The 21,953-nt window shown below is 37.4% G+C and overlaps 1 protein-coding gene across 1 annotated transcript in view; it reads right to left on the bottom strand.

Annotated features, from left to right (window-relative positions):
* LOC132553085 (uncharacterized) overlaps positions 1-13,599 on the bottom strand; it is a 38,649-nt gene extending 25,050 nt beyond the window's left edge. The window contains exon 1 of the mRNA XM_060217296.1: positions 12,536-13,599. Within this exon, the coding sequence (XP_060073279.1) occupies positions 12,536-13,427 (892 nt within the window). The 5' untranslated portion in view covers positions 13,428-13,599. The remainder of the gene's footprint in view (positions 1-12,535) is intronic.
* Between the last annotated feature and the right edge of the window lie 8,354 nt (positions 13,600-21,953).

Here is a 21,953-nt window from a genome sequence, read left to right as displayed (position 1 = left end):
AATAACCTTATGTTGTAATAACCAAGTGGTAATTACAGCATTGAAACTTACTTCGTGTGACCTTACCTTGCCCAGTAATAATCCAACCAGCAGTATTTAAGATAAGATTTAAAATGGTTCATATGTTTCTACGACACAGTGTGCTTTAGGAAATTAAAAATACATTCTCATGAAATTTCATTTTTGTGAAATTAAAACATTGAGACACCATCACTTGTAAATATCTTGTGTTCTACCCACGGTCATAGATGGCTGCATCACCTAATGAACAAATATCCCAAAAATACATTCTAAAAATTGCTTATTCTGGTATTTACTGGCATATTAACACGCCCTTTTCATAACATTATTTGCAAATTTGTTGTACTCCATTTACAGTTAAACATTTAGCGGAATGTTTGTGTCAGCATTTTAGCATTGATGAACGTGTATACACGTAAGTTAGATGTAATTGCTGGTCTATAATTGATGCCCATCATAGCCTGTTAATGGACAGCAATAGGATACCCAGGTGTTGGGATGGGAGTTTCTTGTATTCCACAATGGACACCCTTGTTCGGTATGTTTCCATTAGTTACCGGAGATAGTATCTCTATAGGCCGTCACAAAACACCGCAACATAACGCTCTAAACACGATCTATCCTACTATCTACTGACAATAGGATTCATTACCATATAATAACCAAACATATATAGGGTAGTGTAGGTATGTTGGTAAGTTACTGGTTAAAGTGTGATACGGATATGTCTGAGGTAGGTGACAAAGATTACTGATAAGAAATGACTTTAATACCTACACGAGTATTGACTGTATCTTGTATTTATCTGGGCTGGTCTTGAGTATTATAATGGTTGACAATGTACAAAACTAAAACATATCAAACGGAATAAGAGAAGGCCTTGCTTTATTCAACTTTAGGGGGTTCGTGAACAGCCAGGATAATATAGGATCTCGTTGTAGTAGCTAGTGGCTACGGGAGGTCCTTCTCAAGCAATTCAAAGCAATTAGGATTAAGTTTCTTGCCCAAGATGACAACCCTACAGAACAAACTACTTTGTTTCCTGGAAAAGACGCACCTCGGATCTTCATTTCAGGTTACGTAATCAATACGCGAGGGCGTGAGGAGGACGTGAAGAAAGCGATAATGAAAAGGTGTCGAAATCGGATAGAAATTGCACCAAGTAAACAACTAAATACAAAAACTACTGAGACAGATAGAACTACATTAAATAAAACAAGATTGATATAATTAACAGGATATATATATATCCCATCTGAATATTAGCATTTCTTTCGATCATTTCTTCAGTCACCTCCCAGGTTTCAAAATTTAGGCCTTTAGCATCATTGACGAGTCCTAGAAGTACGAAACAGCTATATGGCGTAGTTTTGTTCATAGTTTGGCTCTGCTGCAACCTACTCTTAATTTACATGAAAAGTGATATTACCTTTAGTACAATCCTCTCTAAAGTGATATACATTGTAGCGCGTTTAATTATTTGATAAACTGGACAACAAGGTAAAGCCAAAGACATCTATTTCAGCTATCAGTGCCGTTTTACTATTCTTTGAAGTTCCTGTTGCTGCTGGACGCTCGTAAATCGTGTTTTGAACCGAGTCTTTGATTGGGTTAGAATTCTACTCAGTATCTGATCGATGTTGAACTGTCCTTAAATTACGAAGTATTTGCGTTTATGTTAGAAATGTGGTAATATATGCATTTGCAATTAAAAAGCATTATTTTTTATGAACAAAAAAAAGATTTACATGGAGGAGACTCATAAAAAAAGTACAAGAATAAGACGAGGTGTTCCGGAACACGTCCAATTTGATTTTGTATAAAGACATGAAATGTAGTGTATCAAGAAGAATGAAACTAGATAACAAAGTGGAGTTAGATTTGAAAGAGTTAGTCGGTTTGTTTATCATGTTAACCGTGACTCGTATATTTACACAAAGTGTCTAGTTCCTTATATGTACCGGAGTGTGGACAAAAAACTACTTGGTAGCCAGGACGGCAAATATATCAAACAGCTTTATGTCGGAGTTTAATACTAATAGCTGTTCATATTCCCTTATCGTCCACAAGCATTAACTTAATATATTCCGCCAAACGGAGGTCTACAACTTTGAAGTTAGATTTATAGGATCAAATCACCATGGTCCCCGAGTTTTAACAACAGATTTTGTGAACCGTATCGGGTAAATTATTAGTCATAATTAGTTCAACAACCTATCAATGGCGTCGTTTTCTCAACAAGAGTAGGTATTCGACCAGGTAAAATGTCAGGTAATGTCCGGTAAGGGAAGTAAGATGCGTGTTAGTTTCATATCTACATATAAATAAAGGTTACCACAGTGAGATAGAGGGTCCCTGGATGTCATCTGAGGTAAGGTGACCCATGGCTTGTCCGAACCACAATTGAGAGATGAAACAATCTCTAATAGTAGCTATTTTCAAAACGATTACAAATGTTAAAAATCTCGATAGAAGAATGTTCTGATTAGGGATTCGAATTTCAAGACTTATACCGAAACGTTCCACGAATTTCAAGACTTATACCGAAACGTTCCACGAATTTCAAGACTTATACCGAAACGTTCCACGAATTTCAAGACTTATACCGAAACGTTCCACGAATTTCAAGACTTATACCGAAACGTTCCACGAATTTCAAGACTTATACCGAAACGTTCCACAACATAAATATAGCAATGGTTTCAGTTATAGCTATTTCTCCTAAGTAAGTTTGATTCTGAAAAGTAAACGATAACACCTAAATAGATAAGTAAAAGTTAAGGAAATATTTTGATGACGTATTACATAAAATAGTAGGACAACAGTAGTAATAGAAATATCTCGTTTTGTTTTCACGGCTCGCTGGTAGGCCCAGTAGATTCTTTGCTGTTAACTTTGATTTGAGCACGTGGCATCACTTGCATTGTCCTTATGACCAAGTATTATTCTTCTAGTGCTTTTCTAAAGTTCTCTTTGTAAATTATTCTTTGATTGATATTTTACTTTCGTTTCATGGACATTGAGTTTCTTGTTCTTGACAATATGAATTGTGTTAGCGGTTTATACCCACGGCACATTACACAACAGAGACTGTTGCAATTGACATGTTTTGTTGAAAAAACATTTGCTTCCTGTTCAAATTGATCCTGTCAGTAAAAGATCTATTGAGATTTACAACCAAATTAGTTGTTCTTCGTCTCTTAGATTCTAGGTCACTGCCACATGTAAACGGTATACTGTTTGACAGAAGACATTGAAGGAAATTATATAAACTAAATGATAGTAAAACACGAAACTTAAAATACAGAGAAAATCCACGTATTCCCCGGATGATGGACCCTGCGTAGGTTACCTCCTGCGATTCTTTATTGTGTTACACTGATCAATTTCTCCACAAAACTAAGAGTGTCTCTGACCTTTGGATCCGATCAAATTTTTTATTTATTTTCCTAGTTCCGGTACAACGTACCGAGTGCTGTATAATAAACAGACGGAAAGTGCCTGATATCGGGATGGCACCCTGTAGATCGTTGTAATCAAATCTAGTTGATGTAGTAATATATAAACTGCTGCATATCTATATTAATTGTCTACAATGTGCAACACATTATTTAGTTATTGCAGAATAGATTATAAACATATCACCACATCCACGGCCCAATGGTAACCTGGAGTTTCCCTAGAACAAAAGTGCACTGCCTCCAGAGCATGTCTGTTTCTACAGATTCCATCATGTCCAACTTCCCCAGTTATCATCCTCCAGTCTCGTTCTCTCACCATGACTTAACGCGGTGTTCACATATAAAATACAGAAGGGCGTTATGTGTGAATAGCGGCCGGGACGTGTGGTAATAAAACCATCATAAACTGTGCATGACCATATGAAATGTGGAATTAGGGATATGTGGGTGGGCCCTTCACTCAATCAGTTATATTGCCTATCAACTGGATATATCAATCAAAGTGTCCAGTTATTCAAATTATCATCTTCCATGCTTAAGATGTGGCGTTCACTGCTGAAAACTTTTCAGATTCATAAAACAAAACCATCGTATTCTTTAGGACAATAATATGTTGCCTTCATCTGAAATTTGGATATTGCACCCCAAGTTTGATTTTAAATAAGTCTTTTCTTTCTAGTACGATTGTTAGCAGCTTACTGATAATGACCCTGTTTTCAGCATTCTTTTCATACCGCGGGAAAAAATTGAGGTGGCATTACTTCCTTTTAAATGTCGGGAAAATCTGGCATTTCCACATCGAAAGAAAATGGGTGGGAGATAAAAATGTTATTTTCGTTACGGTGAGAATAAGAAATGAAATGTTTACTCTCCCCTAACGTAAAGCTATCAGACGGGCGTGATTGGTCGTTAGTGTGCAACATGACATTTACCAGCAAATGCCATTTACAACGACATCATCATCAAGATAGCTCAATTCTTTGACATAATTCTGTTTTAAAATTGAAAAGTTACGTAAATGATATTACATGTAAATAGAAAATAGATACTGAATAATTATCTAAAGCACATTTTTCAAATAAACTGATCGGGAGGTCCTACCAACTTTATTGATATCGTCGATTTCAAACTCTATCTTAAATGTTGTGTTAATTGGCGACAAAGTCAACGATTTTTCCATAAGGATGAATTTATAAACTTTCTGATCAAGCTTCTTCTTTTGTCTCGTTATTTTCTTTTTCTTTTTAATTAGAAATAACTGAATTGAACTTAATTATGAATAGGTAATAACGTAGAAAATTCAAGAATTCTCTTCTGCTCTTCCTGGTATGAAATGTGTTTGCATATTTTATCCTTGCATGCTATGATTACACCCAAACAGATCAAAATTGACCTATCAAAAGCAAAAGCAGAAATTCAAAACTAAGCGACTAACAACGGTTTTTTTTTTAATTAATGATGTTTTCCTTGCAGCGACAGCAAGAATTTCCAAAGTGTTCTCCCCACTTTGTCACAGCGTCAGTGTTAAGAAAGCAGAGAAAATCTCTCGCGCGTGTGATATCGCCGGACAGAATAACGTTGACGGGTCTTTTTGTTCTTTGATGTTCTCAGCTATGTTTCACTAGAATGGCGGCTTTACAAGCATGTCTGCCAAACATTTCGTGTGGACATGGAACCTTAAAACAAGTTGTCAAGGTCACAGACATATACATGTATTATACAACAAGATCGTAATACACGTGAGAAGAGGTCAAGGCTAAGTTTGATCCAGAACATAATGGCATCGCACAAATGTCTTATTGTCTTCAACAATTTGTCATACACATATGGTGCTGAACATATGTGTGCCTGTTGGAGTCTTTCTCCCTTGTAATATGTATTTGAATTAATTTGGTCACTACACATATCTGACGCTAGGATTTTCTTTATTAGTAATAAAAACGACTATAATAGTTTAAAGTATATATGACCTAACAAATTAAGTGCTGACCACTCATCACGACTCGATGATAGAAGTTTTCTTCATCACCCAATCCGCCTGTTATCCTGTTAATTCACCCACATAATGGTTTTTTGAGCATATGTTACCGGTGTAACGTATAATTTTTCATTAAAAGGATTATGACGTTATGTCATAAATTAAAAATGGCGTTGAAAAATAGCTGTCTCCTTTCTTGCCCAACGTATTTTTACTTTAAACCAGTTTAAACAAAACTTTCCTGAGTGATGTGATAAAAAGGATATATCAATTTGAAAACTTATTTAAGAACCTATGATTCCAGTAATTTGTTGTCACGTCTTCTAATGTTTTCGGATCTTATATCAATTTTGGTTGTTGTGGTGCATCAATAATACATGTATACCAGTGGAAAGACACACGTGTTGATATTAGAGTGACCGTTAGTCTTGTAAGTTGACGAATGTCTCCTATGAGTAACGTTATGCTAATTTCTATGCACTGATGTCGGTATTCTCTCATACTAAATCATTCCACCGACCTTACGTGCAGACACTCGAGTTCGTAATCTGTGCTTCGTAAGGATTTATGTCAGAATGGTTTGGGAGAAGGGGGAGTATTGATATGCACTTTCATCGTGTAATCAGATGGAACGTCAAAATTTTTATTTACTTATTAATCTACTCTGTCTTTGCAGAGCGGGTTGGTGGCAGTGGTGGGATTTCCTTTGTCACATTACAAATTCTGATGACGTGTTTTTCCTCTATGAAGCAGGCGAGGTTTCTTTGGTGGTCTCCTATGACGCCGCTGATAAACACCCTGGTTTTTATCGTGCTCGTTTAATCATATTTATGCTACTTTTTCAGTATATTTTCTGTGTAAGAGATGCACTGACAGCGTACCCTCACTCCTTCACCTGTAGAGATACTGATGAAAAAGCATTTATCCCAGACCACTGTTGTGAATGATGTACTGCAGTGGGGGTCAGACTATATGTCAAAGTACAGACACAGGTTTCTGTTCCTTGACGAAATAACAAGGGCAAACATATCTCTCATAATTTATCAAGTACTTTTCGATGGAGATTTATGTACTGAAAATAAGGAAATATCGTTGCGGTTTTAATACTATGGCAAGTTTAATCCACACAACTTCCATTTCACAATTGAAGCGAAAAAACGTTTAGACTTGCCAGGACACTGCGGTGCGTAAACACATCCGCTTCTAGGATCACAAAAAATTGCCTGAACTGAAATTTTCCTCGTTTGTATATATTTGATAAAAGACAAATCACTGTGATTAATTTATCGACGTGCACGTGTTTATAATGTGATAAGGACGTCCGTAAAGGTTGTTAGATGAATTTAAACCTAACTTTTTTACTATGGGGATTGTTCGCATTTTCTCGTAGAGACGATCAATTTGCATGCTCGAACAGTTTTTATGAAATTTACGTGTGATGAAAGTCAATTAATGTTACTCTACAATGCAGACTCAAAAAAGACACAGCACCATCCATTACAAATTCCCTGCTTAGTTCTACCTGTACATGCGATGTAATCTGTCTACACAGGTGTGTAAATATTTACATTAAAGAAATAGGAACGCGTGGTTAATGTTTACAGAAATGTTAAAATCTATATCTAAACTTCTCTTATATGTTAAAGAAAACACCATGGAAACTGTACACTTTCTGGTGTGTAGGTGGCCTTATGTTTCTGGCGTTATGGTCCTAAAGGTAAGGCATAAGAACTGTACACGCTGTCTCCGTGGCATGATCGTAGGAGGCGACTAAACTTGAATTCTTTATACTTTCTTTTTCTACACATCTTTCTTCTCCCTAGTGTCTTGACACTGTGACATTTCAGATTTGAGATTTTTGAGATTTTATAAGTAAACTGCAGATTGTTGCCAGTCTGACACATCGAACCCGAGAAGTCTAAAAACCTTGGTAACCTTGGGCAAAATCAGGAGATTTACATACAACAGGCAGTTACCAGCCACCTTGAAACTGTTGAAACTTGAAACGATCGGGAATAACAAAATCTGTTACCTGTAACTGAGCGAGATCGGGGTATCTTAGTCGAGGGCTAAGATCCTGTAATATAGTCCCAACCGAGGCGTCAGCAGAGGTTAGGATGTTACAGGATCTTAGCCAGAGACTCTGCCTGTTACAGGTAATCGATTTTTTTCGCTCGCACTTACTACTCTGAAAAGTATTTAATATTTCATCAGAGTTTGGAATCCCGTGGGAGCCTCACACTACCCACACAGCCTGTTCATTTTTAAATAGCGCCGCGTAAATAATGCAGACCGCACTTACACAAAATACAACACATTTTACAGTGAAGATGTTTATATTTCATTTCAGTTGTGATTAATTAAAATAGAACATCGCTGAAATTTTAACAACGACCTAACCTACGTGTTTTGTTGAAATGTACGGGTGTAGGTGCCACCTACACGTACATGTGGATGAATACACCTGTGCGTAAAAAAATTCGGAAAAACGCACGTAAGGGTACTTCACAGTTCGGACGAGTCAGAAAAATGTAGGATGGGGTATTACGTGGGATATCCCTGTCTCGGGTACGAGAAATTTCTTTACAATTCCGGCCATGTTTCTTACATAACTTTTGGAAACAGACGAGGAAAAAATGTACTTTTATAAGCGTCACAACGTCCTAAGTATGACTTTCGAATGGTTGTCTGCTACCTGAACAATCATATGTGTGCTGGAGAGTTTTCGCCATCCAAATCCCTTAAACGCATTTTGTTTCAGAAAATGGACTTCGGCGCTTTAGCGGTACACTTTTATCAGAATAACTAACTTTCTGTTTCAAATTATGTAAATCTAAACTGCTCTATATCTTTATATGTGTTATCCAAATGAATTCAAACCGCAAGCGAGCATTTATTTTATGCGTGTCGGGCGGAAATACCTTCCGGTAAGAGACGACATATTTTCCCCGTGTCTATAGCAATATATAAATAGCAATACTCAGTTAAGTACAATAATTCAGTTTCAGAATATTTTAAGGTGTTTATATAAAAAAGCCCATTGCGATTTACATTTACCGAGAGACCTACTCCGATTACTCTTGAGTCCGGTCTCGGATGGTCAGCCAATAAAATTCGCCTCGTTCTGGTAAATAGAAAGAAGATCAAGCCACGTCGTAAAGTGTGGCATCATTATATCAATTACACGCTTGGATGACCAGCTGTACCTGTTGTTATGCACGTAGCGCACAGAAGACGATGCTGTAGTGATGTCAGGAATGCGTCGAAACATCAGATTTAGGAGATAATCCCGGGGTGAAATAATCCAAGACTTCAGGATATCTCGAATATTGTTAAACAGCGGAAATTATTTACATCTCCGGTGAAATTCGGAAGAATCACAGAAAAATGCTTTCAACAAGATTTTTTTTTAACTTGTGATCTAAGATTTTCAAAACACATTGCATTTGTTTTCCATATAGAGATGGTGAGACACAACAGATATACAGACGGGGAGATATAACAGATATAGAGACAGGGAGATATAACAGATATAGAGACGGGGAGATACACAGACATAGAGATGGGGAGATACAACAGATATAGAGACGGGGAGATACAACAGATATAGAGACGGGGAGATACAACAGATATAGAGACGGGGAGATACAACAGATATAGAGACAGGAAGATATTCGGCGATTGAGAAGGGGAGATACAGCAGATATAGAGACAGGGAGATATTCGGCGATTGAGAAGGGGAGATACAGCAGATATAGAGACAGGGAGATATTCGGCGATTGAGAAGGGGAGATACAGCAGATATAGAGACAGGGAGATATTCGGCGATTGAGAAGGGGAGATACAGCAGATATAGAGACAGGAAGATATTCGGCGATTGAGAAGGGGAGATACAGCAGATATAGAGACAGGTAAATATTCGGCAATAGAGAAGGGGAGATACAACAGATAGAGAGACCGGGAGATACACAGATATAGAGACGAGGAGATACAACAGATATAGAGACGGGGAGATACACAGATATAGAGATGGGAAGGTACAACAGACATAAAGATGGGGAGATATAACAGATATAGAGACGGGGAGATACAACAGATATAGAGACGGGGAGATACAACAGATATAGAGATGGGGAGATATAACAGATATAGAGATGGGGAGGTATAACAGATGTAGAGATGGGGAGGTACAACAGATATAGAGACAGGAAGATATAACAGATATAGAGACAGGTAGATACAACAGATATAGAGACGGGGAGATACAGCAGATATAGAGACGGGGAGATACAACAGATATAGAGATGGGGAGATATAACAGATATAGAGATGGGGAGGTATAACAGATGTAGAGATGGGGAGGTACAACAGATATAGAGACAGGAAGATATAACAGATATAGAGACGGGGAGATACAGCAGATATAGAGACGGGGAGATACAGCAGATATAGAGACGGGGAGATACAACAGATATAGCGACGAGGAGATACAACAGATATAGAGATGGGGAGATATAACAGATATAGATATGGGGAGGTACAACAGATATAGAGACGGGGAGATACAACAGATATAGAGACAGGGAGATATAACAGATATAGAGACGGGGAGATACAACAGATATAGAGACGGGGAGATACAACAGATATAGCGACGGGGAGATACAACAGATATAGAGACGGGGAAATACAGCATAATAGAGACGGGGAGATACAACAGATATAGAGACGGGAGATATAACAGATATAGAGACGGGAGATATAACAGATATAGAGACGGGAGATACAACAGATATAGAGACGGGGAGATACAGCAGATATAGAGACGGGGATAAATAACAGATAGAGAGATGGGGAGGTACAACAGATATAGAGACAGGGAGATATAACAGATAAAGAGACGGGGAGGTACAACAGATATAGAGACGGGGAGATACAACAGATATAGAGACAGGGAGATATAACAGATATAGAGACGGGGAGATACAACAGATATAGAGACGGGGAGATATAACAGATGTAGAGACGGAGAGATACAACAGATATAGAGACGGGGAGATACAACAGATATAGCGACGGGGAGATACAACAGATATAGAGACGGGGAGATACAGCATAATAGAGACGAGGAAATACAACAGATATAGAGACAGGGAGATACAACTGATATAGAGACGGGGATATACAACAGATATAGAGACGGGGAGATACAACAGATATAGAGACAGGTAGATACAACAGATATAGAGACGGGGAGATACAACAGATATAGAGACGGGGAGATACAACAGATATAGAGATGGGGAGATACAGCATAATAGAGACGGGGAAATACAACAGATATAGAGACAGGTAAATATTCGGCTATAGAGAAGAGGAGATACAACAGACATAGAGACCGGGATGTACAACAGATATAGAGACGAGGAGATATAACAGATATAGAGATGAGGAGATATAACAGATATAGAGACGGGGAGATACAGAGGCGACTAAAATATACAAAACGAGATATAAAATGGAATTAATTCAGGAAACGAGACATTATAAATCTGAAGCTGATGATGAACGGCAGTTCTTATTTTTCTGCATTACCGTATAAATAGTATGTTAATATAACGTGTCAGTCTAGGTTTTCATTCCTCACTACCGGTTGTAGTATTACGTATTCTATACTGTGGTTACATGGCTGATATATATGAATGAAAACATAAAAGCCTTAAACATGGTGTTTCTGCTTAGTTTGTGGTTTCGATATTGACAATGAATGCGCTTTGTAAGCGGATTTTATCAATTGTGCGGTACACGTGACAGTAATTTTGATAGTGTGCATCATTGATATACCTCGGCGGTGCATACGACATGCAGTGGTGACATTCATGTAATTACTTTAAACTTCACGGGTGATAATTTAATCCCCTATTCGTAAATGTTTGTCATCAATGACGACACTAATGTGTCTTGTATTACCTTAAGGTATTTTCAGAGTTAAATGTGACATGGCATCACAGCGATACAAGTGGAAGGTTTGGCTAGAGTTTCCTTACCTACACAACACCTACATCAAAACAGCTGATTCTCACCAAATTATACATAAACTGCTCAAATGATTCCTGGGAAATTCTTCCATAACGACGCATACATTCCGATGTTACGTGTGCTTGACTATAGGACGTTAGTGGTCACCAATATTATATCACAAGGGGTCATATATGGGCGAGGTAAAGGGAAGTGATCAGAGGTCACAATGGTGGGGACTACATATAGGGTGGGAGTAGAGGCAATTGTGAGCGAAGGAGGTAGTGGGGTTAAAATAGACATGGGGACATATTGTAGGGATGAAAGAAGATGTGTTAAGATTGAAGATATGTGATAGGGTGGTCGTAGGGGAGTTAAAGGAAGGAGGAGGGGCTGTAATTGGTGATAGGTAATGGGGTTACGAGTAGAAGAATTTATAGATAGGATAGGGAAGTTTTCTATAAATAAATCATTAAGTGACAATTATCGTAAGGTGCCGCCTTTACTACTGCAAAGTTAAACACGATACGACGTCCGTGTATGTAAGTTATCTGGGAAGATTCCGTTGCTGACGTGAGCATTCAATCGTCCGCAAAGACATCTTTGAAATCCAAGGGTTCCGCCTTTGATACACCTATCCGGTGTATACAGGGATAGAGAGGATAATTAAACCATTAGCGGAAGACATGGTATTCGATGACGCCACGGAAACCTATAGATTTATGTATTTTCTAATTATCTATAACGTCCTGCTACGATCTCTGCCAATTTGGTATTGTATCACAACAACGCCCAATAACAATATTTCCTCTCGGTGAAAAAAGACGTTTTCTTACGGTCGTTTGAATGTTTCAGTAATTAAATGTAATAGCTGTCTGACGTTCCCGAGATTATTCTAGCTTGAATAATAGATAACATGGTCTGCATTTTCCCCTGCTATTGTTAATTTAACTTCTGATTTCTTTTACTCGATTCAAATGACCGATAAAAACCTCCGACGTGACCATAGAACCAAGGATGACTTCTAAAACACTGTCTACATAATTCTACAACTTACCTGCATAGCATTCCATCAACTCCTCCTCCGTCTTTCTTAGCATTCGTTTGGTCCGCGCGTGCCTATGTTTAAGATCCGTGTGATTTTGTTGTAAAACATTTAAAGCTTTTTCTGTTTTATTTAACTTATATATATAGTATCCCATCTCTTCCTTGAGGTTCGCTTCTGACCTTACAAGTTCGTATAGTTGAATTTCCATAGCTTTACGTTTTGTTTCAGAAACATTGAGTTTCTCGGTGGCTGCCTCAAGCCTTGCCGATTTGTCCTTGAGTTGGTTTTTGAGGATGTATCCTTCCCTCTGTAACGTTGCCGCCTTGTGTTCGGCCAGTATAAGTTCCTCTCCTGTATCAAGAAGGTCCTCCTGGGCCTCCCTAAGGGCGTTCACGGTCTCGTTGTATCTTGTCTCCTTCTCCAGGAGAGCCAATGTCTTTTCTTTAAGTTCGTCACGAAGAGACGAGAATTCCCGACTCAGCCGGGACAGTAGACCGTTTTCAGTGCGATTAGGAGCCTGTTGGATCGGACCTGGCCCCACTGCGACATTATTGGTGAAGGTACCGACCTCTCCCCCGGGGTTCCGGGGACCAGCCGGTACCGCATCCCGGAGGAGTTTCTGTACGGATGCTTCAAGTTCGAGGATTCTGTCCTCATGATTTGTCTTTATCACGTCAAGGTCGTTTTCTAATACGCGGACGTGTCGGTTTGAATTGTCATCCTGCTGGTCACTAAAATTAACTCCCCCTGTTGAGCACTCTCCTGTCTGTTGAGACAAAAGTATGTTGTATGTACACTGTCCGTTCTGTAGGACGCACTGATTGGCCGAAGTTGGAACCAACAAAATCAGAAGTAGACACGTATACTGTATAGTAATTTTATACCCAAGCTGTACAAACATATTCAATCTTCCTATCGAAACAGTTGATTCCGATGAAACTTTCTGCACACATTTTCCGAAGCCCGTGAAAAAAGATTCCGTGCAACTGTTCGTGGGGCTGTGAGTGTAGCGAGTAGAGAGTTAACTCATCGTCAGCCTACCTATGGTTAATAGGCCGGCATACCCCGCGACAAATCATCGCTTTAATAGCGCGCCACACTTTTATACCAAAAACCAGTAATAAGCTGGAACGGGTCCCACACATACATGTATTGTCATTTTGTATATACCTACCATTACGAGACAGCGCGGGGCTCACAGTTACGATAGGTAAATCATAGAACTGTTATATATAACACAGATAGAGCTTCTTTGTATAAGCAAAATATATATGTATACACTTCTACATAAAATATATCGAAGAGGAATTAATTTGTAACATAAAGACTTTAATTTTCCACGTTTTTTCCCAAACGTACATGTAATGATATGTACAAGTAACGCGACACCCTTCATGTATTTTGATTAATTCACAAAAGTGCTCAATGTACACATTCTGTCTGGCGCTTGAATTACAAATTAATGTATTCATAATTTTAAACACATGCCTGAAGTCTGTTTTCTCGTCTAGAAATGCTGTCATTCGTGAATAAACGTTATGCGGAGTTTTGTTGTGGTATACCTGTTCCAATCACCATCCACTCAATATTGTCTCCATTTCTGTTCCGTACCAACTGACAGGGTGATGCTAACGAGCCAGTTATATATGTATGACATATTAACTTAGTGTTATAAAGAGTCCTTATCTCCGGTAGATCCAGATCTGTCCCCATATGACATATTAACTTAGTGTTATAAAGAGTCCTTATCTCCGTCTGTCCCCATATGACATATTAACTTAGTGTTATAAGGTAGTCCTCTGTCCCCATATGACATATTAACTTAGTGTTATAAGGAGTCCTTATCTCCGGTAGATCTCTGTCCCCATATGACATATTAACTTAGTTAGTGTTATAAAGAGTCCTTATCTCCGGTAGATCCAGATCTGTCCCCATATGACATATTAACTTAGTGTTATATGACATATTAACTTAGTGTTATAAGTCCTTATCTCCGGTAGATCCAGATCTGTCCCCATATGACATATTAACTTAGTGTTATAAGGAGTCCTTATCTCCGGTAGAACCAGATCTGTCCCCATATGACATATTAACTTAGTGTTATAAGGAGTCCTTATCTCCGGTAGATCCATCTGTCCCCATATGACATATTAACTTAGTGTTATAAGGAGTCCTTATCCCCATATGACATATGACATATTAACTTAGTGTTATAAGGAGTCCTTATCTCCGGTAGATCCAGATCTGTCCCCATATGACATATTAACTTAGTGTTATAAAGAGTCCTTATCTCCGGTAGATCCAGATCTGTCCCCATATGACATATTAACTTAGTGTTATAAGGAGTCCTTATCTCCGGTAGATCCAGATCTGTCCCCATATGACATATTAACTTAGTGTTATAAGGAGTCCTTATCTCCGGTAGATCCAGATCTGTCCCCATATGACATATTAACTTAGTGTTATAAAGAGTCCTTATCTCCGGTAGATCCAGATCTGTCCCCATATGACATATTAACTTAGTGTTATAAAGAGTCCTTATCTCCGGTAGATCCAGATCTGTCCCCATATGACATATTAACTTAGTGTTATAAGGAGTCCTTATCTCCGGTAGATCCAGATCTGTCCCCATATGACATATTAACTTAGTGTTATAAGGAGTCCTTATCTCCGGTAGATCCAGATCTGTCCCCATATGACATATTAACTTAGTGTTATAAGGAGTCCTTATCTCCGGTAGATCCAGATCTGTCCCCATATGACATATTAACTTAGTGTTATAAGGAGTCCTTATCTCCGGTAGATCCAGATCTGTCCCCATATGACATATTAACTTAGTGTTATAAGGAGTCCCTCATATGACATATGACATATTAACTTAGTGTTATAAGGAGTCCTTATCTCCGGTAGATCCAGATCTGTCCCCATATGACATATTAACTTGTGTTATAAGGAGTCCTTATCTCCGGTAGATCCAGATCTGTCCCCATATGACATATTAACTTAGTGTTATAAAGAGTCCTTATCTCCGGTAGATCCATATGACATATTAACTTAGTGTTATAAAGAGTCCTTATCTCCGGGATCTGTCCCCATATGACATATTAGCTTAGTGTTATAAAGAGTCCTTATCTCCGGTAGATCCAGATCTGTCCCCATATGACATTCATTACCTGTTAGACTTATTTTATTTATTTATTTTTTTTTTTTAGCTAGATTTTTTATATTGTCTTGATAAAAGTGTATAGACATGAGATCAGTAGGTTTGACCTTATCAACGTTCTAACTTTACCGGCCATGTACCCCTGCCCCTCGGGCTGATAGTCTCTGTGCCTGATTTTGACCAGGATTTATATTTCCTTTGTTAAGTATAATTCTCTACCTTAACAGATTCCTGTTCACTAAAACTGTTGATGCATCTAATTCACAGTAGGTAATACATACACAAATCTTAAATAGGGAACAGTGACCCGAATACTGTATAATGTTTCCTCATCCGTCACGCCAACCTCCCTCTCCTCGTCTATCAAGTCTAATTTCATCCGTTATCGTAATAGCGAAGATGACTGATCGTCTTCCGTTCTCCGAAACTCGCCTCGTTTACAACTGGACCACCAGCCTCACTAAGCATGAAAAACACAACTTAAACGACAGCAGTTTTTAACATGCTACACTGTTCTGTGTGTAAATATTTATTGTTTTCTCTCACTGATGGTCGAATATCGGTCCTTTTTGTTTATCCTTTAAAATATATCAGTTCTGTACGTTGAGTGTCGTCTTTTTAATTCTTGAAACACTATTCACATTAAATTGTATATATACATCATTTCTTCTTGTCATCTAAACAACCAAAAGAGTACATGGATGGATATGGTCACCGTCTAGTGACTTGATAATTCTTACAAACGCATTTACACTAAAACGTGACAAAGATAAACAGATGACATTTTTCATACTTAATGAAAAAGAAATCACTCTTTGTTATGCAGAAGTATGTATACTACACCGAACAGAAGTCTGAGCGGAGGTTGTGAAACTCCGTCCCTAAACCAAGATCTGAAACGTAACTAGCTTGTTATTTTGTTTCTGTAAATTGTTCGTAGTCACTAACAGGCATTTGTGACCATGGCGCTTGTTAAAAGGTCACTATTGGTTAGGGAACAGCTAGATGGAAATTTGAAATGTCAAAAAAGACGACAGATTTAATCATTTGTGTCACAAAAAAACACCAAGGTGTAAGTGAAGTCGTTTACCGCTGTATAACACTGTAACCTCCCTATCATATCAAATCACATCAACGGTATTCAAAGGTTAACACCGTCAAATATACGTTAAATTGTTGTTTAAAATAAAATTTCATGTTTCAGTAAATGTTGTTTCAATTAGGTTCCACATCAAGACAATATATATGCCGTAGTGGGGATGTAATAGATATGGTTTTCATTTTGAAATACATTATTACGAACATTTTTGTTGGAAGTATACTATATGATAAGGTAGTGACTGGTATCCTCTTCCCCTTCTATGAATTTTCCATTTCTGGTTAGAAACATTACTGCATTATCAATCCATGATATTGGCATGACGCAGCTGATTCGATATTCAAGGAGCTGTTCCAATTATCACGACTTTCGTGCACAAAGTTGTCAACTGACGGACAGGGTTCCAAATGATGCAGTCTGATGAAAATTATGGTGAAGTTTGACGATTGTCATAGTGATTTCATTCAGAATTATTCTTTTTCTTTGTGCAATGTGAAGCTGGACGTGTTTGCTTCTCGTTACTTAGCCTGTTGGTTCCGTTGTTGTTTTACGACCAACTGTAATTCGTATTTCACTCCCACGCAGTTGCAAATAAAGCCAATGAAAAGCTTGGAATTGTCTCAGACTTTCATGTATTTGAGGCCAACAATGTTCATCACTTTATATACATCTTTGATAAGACTAAATCTGGAGTGTGTAATTTTTGTTAAAACTGTAGAGTTATGAGCTGCAAAATCGGTACCAGCATCAAATGAAATTGGGACATGAACATTGGAGAGAGTATATGATATGAACAATGTGAAAGTTTTCCAGCCACTAACAAGAACGAAAGGTCAACGCCTTCAGACTCCTTAAGAAACAAACCTGACCTGAAAGTGTGGCTACTATATCAAATGTGAAGAGTTTTATAACCGCTTTTAATAAGCACTAGTCAAACACAAATCAATAATTGTAAAAATATCCTGAACTACAAAATTTCCATTTCAACATTCGCACTTGAAATCTCTAGAGTAATATACGTCAATAGCTTAAAACGGATGTTGTCAAAACCTTATTGTATCAAAAACCAATTTTAACCTATAAGAATAAAAACGTAAATGATTTCGGGTTTATTATATCTCACTGAGAAAATTGAAGACAGACAATTCAGTTCATAGTTATCGTTGCTAATTTCTACGGGTACACCGATGTGACGTCATATCGTCAGTTAATGAAGTTTTGCTATAGAGTTTGCATTGTTTTACTCATGATGTCTCTAGATTTTGAAAATGCATAAATACAAACTCATTCAGATAATGTGTTACTTGTTACGGTAAGATGTCAGTAGGTATGAGGTAAGTTTTATTTGATGTATAGAAAATGTTAGTTGTATAAGGTAAGGTATTATTTGATTTATGGTAAGAAGCTAGTGAATATGAGGTAAGATGTTAAGGATAATGGTAAGATGTCAGTAGGTACGAGGTAAGGTATTATTTGATTTATTGTCAGATTCTAGTGGGTACGAGGTAAGGTGTTATTTAATTTATGGTCAGATTCTAGTGGGTAAGAGGTAAGGTATTATTTGATTTATAGTCAGATTCTAGTGGGTACGAGGTAAGGTATTATTTGATTTATGGTCAGATTCTAGTGGGTACGAGGTAAGGTGTTATTTGATTTATTGTCAGATTCTAGTGGGTACGAGGTAAGGTATTATTTGATTTATTGTCAGATTCTAGTGGGTACGAGGTAAGGTGTTATTTGATTTATTGTCAGATTCTAGTGGGTACGAGGTAAGGTGTTATTTGATTTATTGTCAGATTCTAGTGGGTACGAGGTAAGGTGTTATTTGATTTATGGTCAGATTCTAGTGGGTACGAGGTAAGGCCTTGGCAATGAAGTGCAGACGACGTTGCTTTTGGCGCTTTGGCATATGTGTTCAATATTTACACTGTGATAAAAGTGAAACGCCACAAAAACAACAATAAGAAAATCCACAAGGCATTAAATCGTTTGAAAAGTATCTGTTCAAACGATACAATGATGTTTCGTTAACTTTCAAGTTATGTTTGTCGATTCCCATCCAAAACAAGCATGTAAACAAAATGCTCTTTGGTCGTCCTAGAACTCTTAGTTAACCCTTTGATAAGTAAACACAAAGTTATGGAAAGACATTAGTATACGCGTGAGTGAAGTGTAATGCATGTGCTCATGACACTCACAACATTTCAGTAATGCACGTGCAGTGGGTTATCATTAAGTGGGTGCACAACGTCAGTATCAATCTACTTAATAAGTTCAAGTGCTTATTCAAAGAATAATTGTTTAGTCTTTTTCTTTCGTAGGCTGAGAGATATAGTGTTGTGAAGAGATCTTCTACTCAATATCTTTACTGCATCAGAAGGTTGGTCTATCCAGGAAACCCATTTCTTACACAAGATTATGTTCCTTTTGTGTTATTGTACATGTGTTATTGGGTTTATTTCAGTAGACACATCTCGGTATTAAAACAAAATATTTCATCATTTCATGATACTATAAGTCAAGAAACCATACGTCTGTAGATTTACATCAATCACAATATTGTGCTGTATTTTACAATAAAATATAATTGTGGGTTTTGAAATAAATCTTCTTTAAATTTGCACTGATATCGTTATAAATAATGACAGCTTTACGTTTCCGCATGTTGTGCTTACAGATATAAAATATAGGTACCCATGTTACGTTCACAATGTGTTGTCTCACTCAAACGACTACTTTTTCTATAACAAGTATATCCACTTAGCAGATCACGCCACTTCAGGATTCTATTTTTTACTCAGTTACAGTTTCAGGGTTTCAGTTTTTAGACATTAAGTTTAAGTCTGTATTTCAATGTTTAAATCTTCGTTGTTGACAGTTTCTTTATTTAGTTTTGATGGATTATCAGCAAATACTACATTCGTCTGTAAGTTTTATTTCGTCTGCCTGAGAGGTTAATCCTACACTGAGTGAAGGATCACTAACTACTGTGATGACTGTACAGTGTGTATTTATGTAGAAGATAATGATGACAACCAGGAAATTGCTTCTCATCTTCTATCTCCTAAAACCACTTTTTCGTCCCTCAGTTATCACGGAAGTCGAAATATTGGGAACTAGCCCTAAAATACCGAATCATGACTTAACAGAAATTGTCATCGAGATATAAAGATTAGCAACAGGGATATAGACTTCATCAACAACCCAGTATAGGTACGTACTTACCGAGACATTCTTTAAAGGAAGTAGATCACTTGGTGAGCTTTTTTTGTTGTTGTTCACAATCAATTCTATAATTCTCGGCACGATTAATCTCAAAGTATGCCCCAGAGTATTTCACAGCCATATATATCAAAATCACGGAGATAACTCGAGTAAGGATGAGGTAACATATCTGGTATAAGGTGAAGCAATACAATTTTCATATAGCGAGAACAATTTTTAGAAACGGGCACTCAATATTAAATATTCGGAGAATCATTATTTCAAAATCTATTAGCCGGTATTGCAATCCGACTGTAGCCCTGATTCAAGCTGTATGAGAAGCGTAATGATTTCAATTTTTCTATCGTGAATTTTCCATTTTTGAATAGCAGCAGCACTGCATTCCAAACCTATGGCCTTTACATGTCGCAGTTGGTTCGATAGTCAATGATCTGTTCCCATAATCGCGATTTTCATGTAAAAAGTCGTCAACAGACGGATGAATTCGCAATACAGGATTTTAAAAGATGCAGATTGTTGAAAATAATTGGGAGTTTTAAAGTCATCAGTGATCTCATTGAGAATTATTCTATTTCACTGTGCAATGTGGAGCTGAACGTGTTTGATGCTCGTTATATTTCCTGTTGGTTCCGTTGTAGTATATCTTGTTCTCGTTCGAGAACGTAACATGACTTTTTTGGATTCACTAAAATTTATAATATAGCGGGTGCCATCGATGAAACAGGAGGCGTTTACTCCTCCGGAACACTTGGTCTTATTCTCTTTGTATTTTTGTTATGAGTCTCCTTGTTAATATTTCCTATGTTCATAGTTTTCCCTAATTTGATTGAATTTGAGTTTGGATTAATTTCACATGTTGGTATTGTCTTGTTTTACTTATACTAGGAAGTGTGGAGGGGGAGATTTAAACTATGTTGAGCAACTGGTCGAGCTAGAAATGAAGAATTATTATCCAGGATTCTTGTGAATTCTGAGAATCTTATTAAATCAAGGAAGATATACTTACATTTGTAAAACTGAATTATAATTAACTAGTATGTAGACTTTGGGAAATTTGATTAATTTGTCGAGCCTCTTTTGAAGTCGTTATCGAACAAGCATTGGTTGTTTTGAAAGTGGGAAATGTATTAATAGTATGAACAAGTTAGGATCAGGTGTTCTTTATGAAGATACAATCATGTTTTTATCGTACAAGTTATGTATGTCAACATCCAGACAGAAAATGTGGAAATGTAACGGTGAATCCAACATGATTTCGTGTTACATGTGACTTACGTATTTTTCCACAGAAAAGATAAGCGTGTTGGAATTTACTTTAATATATATATAATGGGAGACGATTTTGAATACTGATGTCAATAACAGCTTATCCTTTGCTGATCAGGTCTATGTTCATAAATTGTCGCTGGACTAATGTGACCATCCATACCAAATGGTCTTACTCTGCCACGTCATCAGTAAAATTGTACAGGTGGTTATCAAATGTCACAAGCGAGGGTTTAACAAAATCTTCCTGTGGCGTTTGCTACCCATAAATTATCAAATCATCGGAATTTGAAGAAATTCGAATACGGATGACAACTAGTGGTTTCTTTATAGTCTTAAAATCTTAAAACTTTTCAGGGAATCACAACTGAAATGTAGATTTGAGGACAGAACAAGAAAATGTTTGTCGCAGACAGACACAACCATATATTTCCAATGCCTATTGTCTGTATGTGTTCAGAAACAACACACCAGTCCGGTCTACAACATCAGGGTGAGAATGACTGACGTGTATTTCCTACTGTTTACTGTATGTCTGAGAGAAGGCCAAAGTAAATTACATATCAAATTAATGAGTGTTTGTCGACACATGAATACACTTAACACCTCGGGCCAGTGGTGTCGTTCACTACTGTGCTGGCAATTAATCTACTTCCTTCACTACATCTAAACAG

This window comes from Ylistrum balloti, unplaced genomic scaffold (assembly GCF_031769215.1).
Source record: "Ylistrum balloti isolate Yb309-2 unplaced genomic scaffold, AGI_CSIRO_Ybal_v1 Utg370296, whole genome shotgun sequence".
Taxonomy (NCBI): domain Eukaryota; kingdom Metazoa; phylum Mollusca; class Bivalvia; order Pectinida; family Pectinidae; genus Ylistrum; species Ylistrum balloti.
The sequence above is the reverse complement of the archived record's forward strand: the minus strand, read 5'-3'. Positions and strand labels throughout refer to the sequence as shown.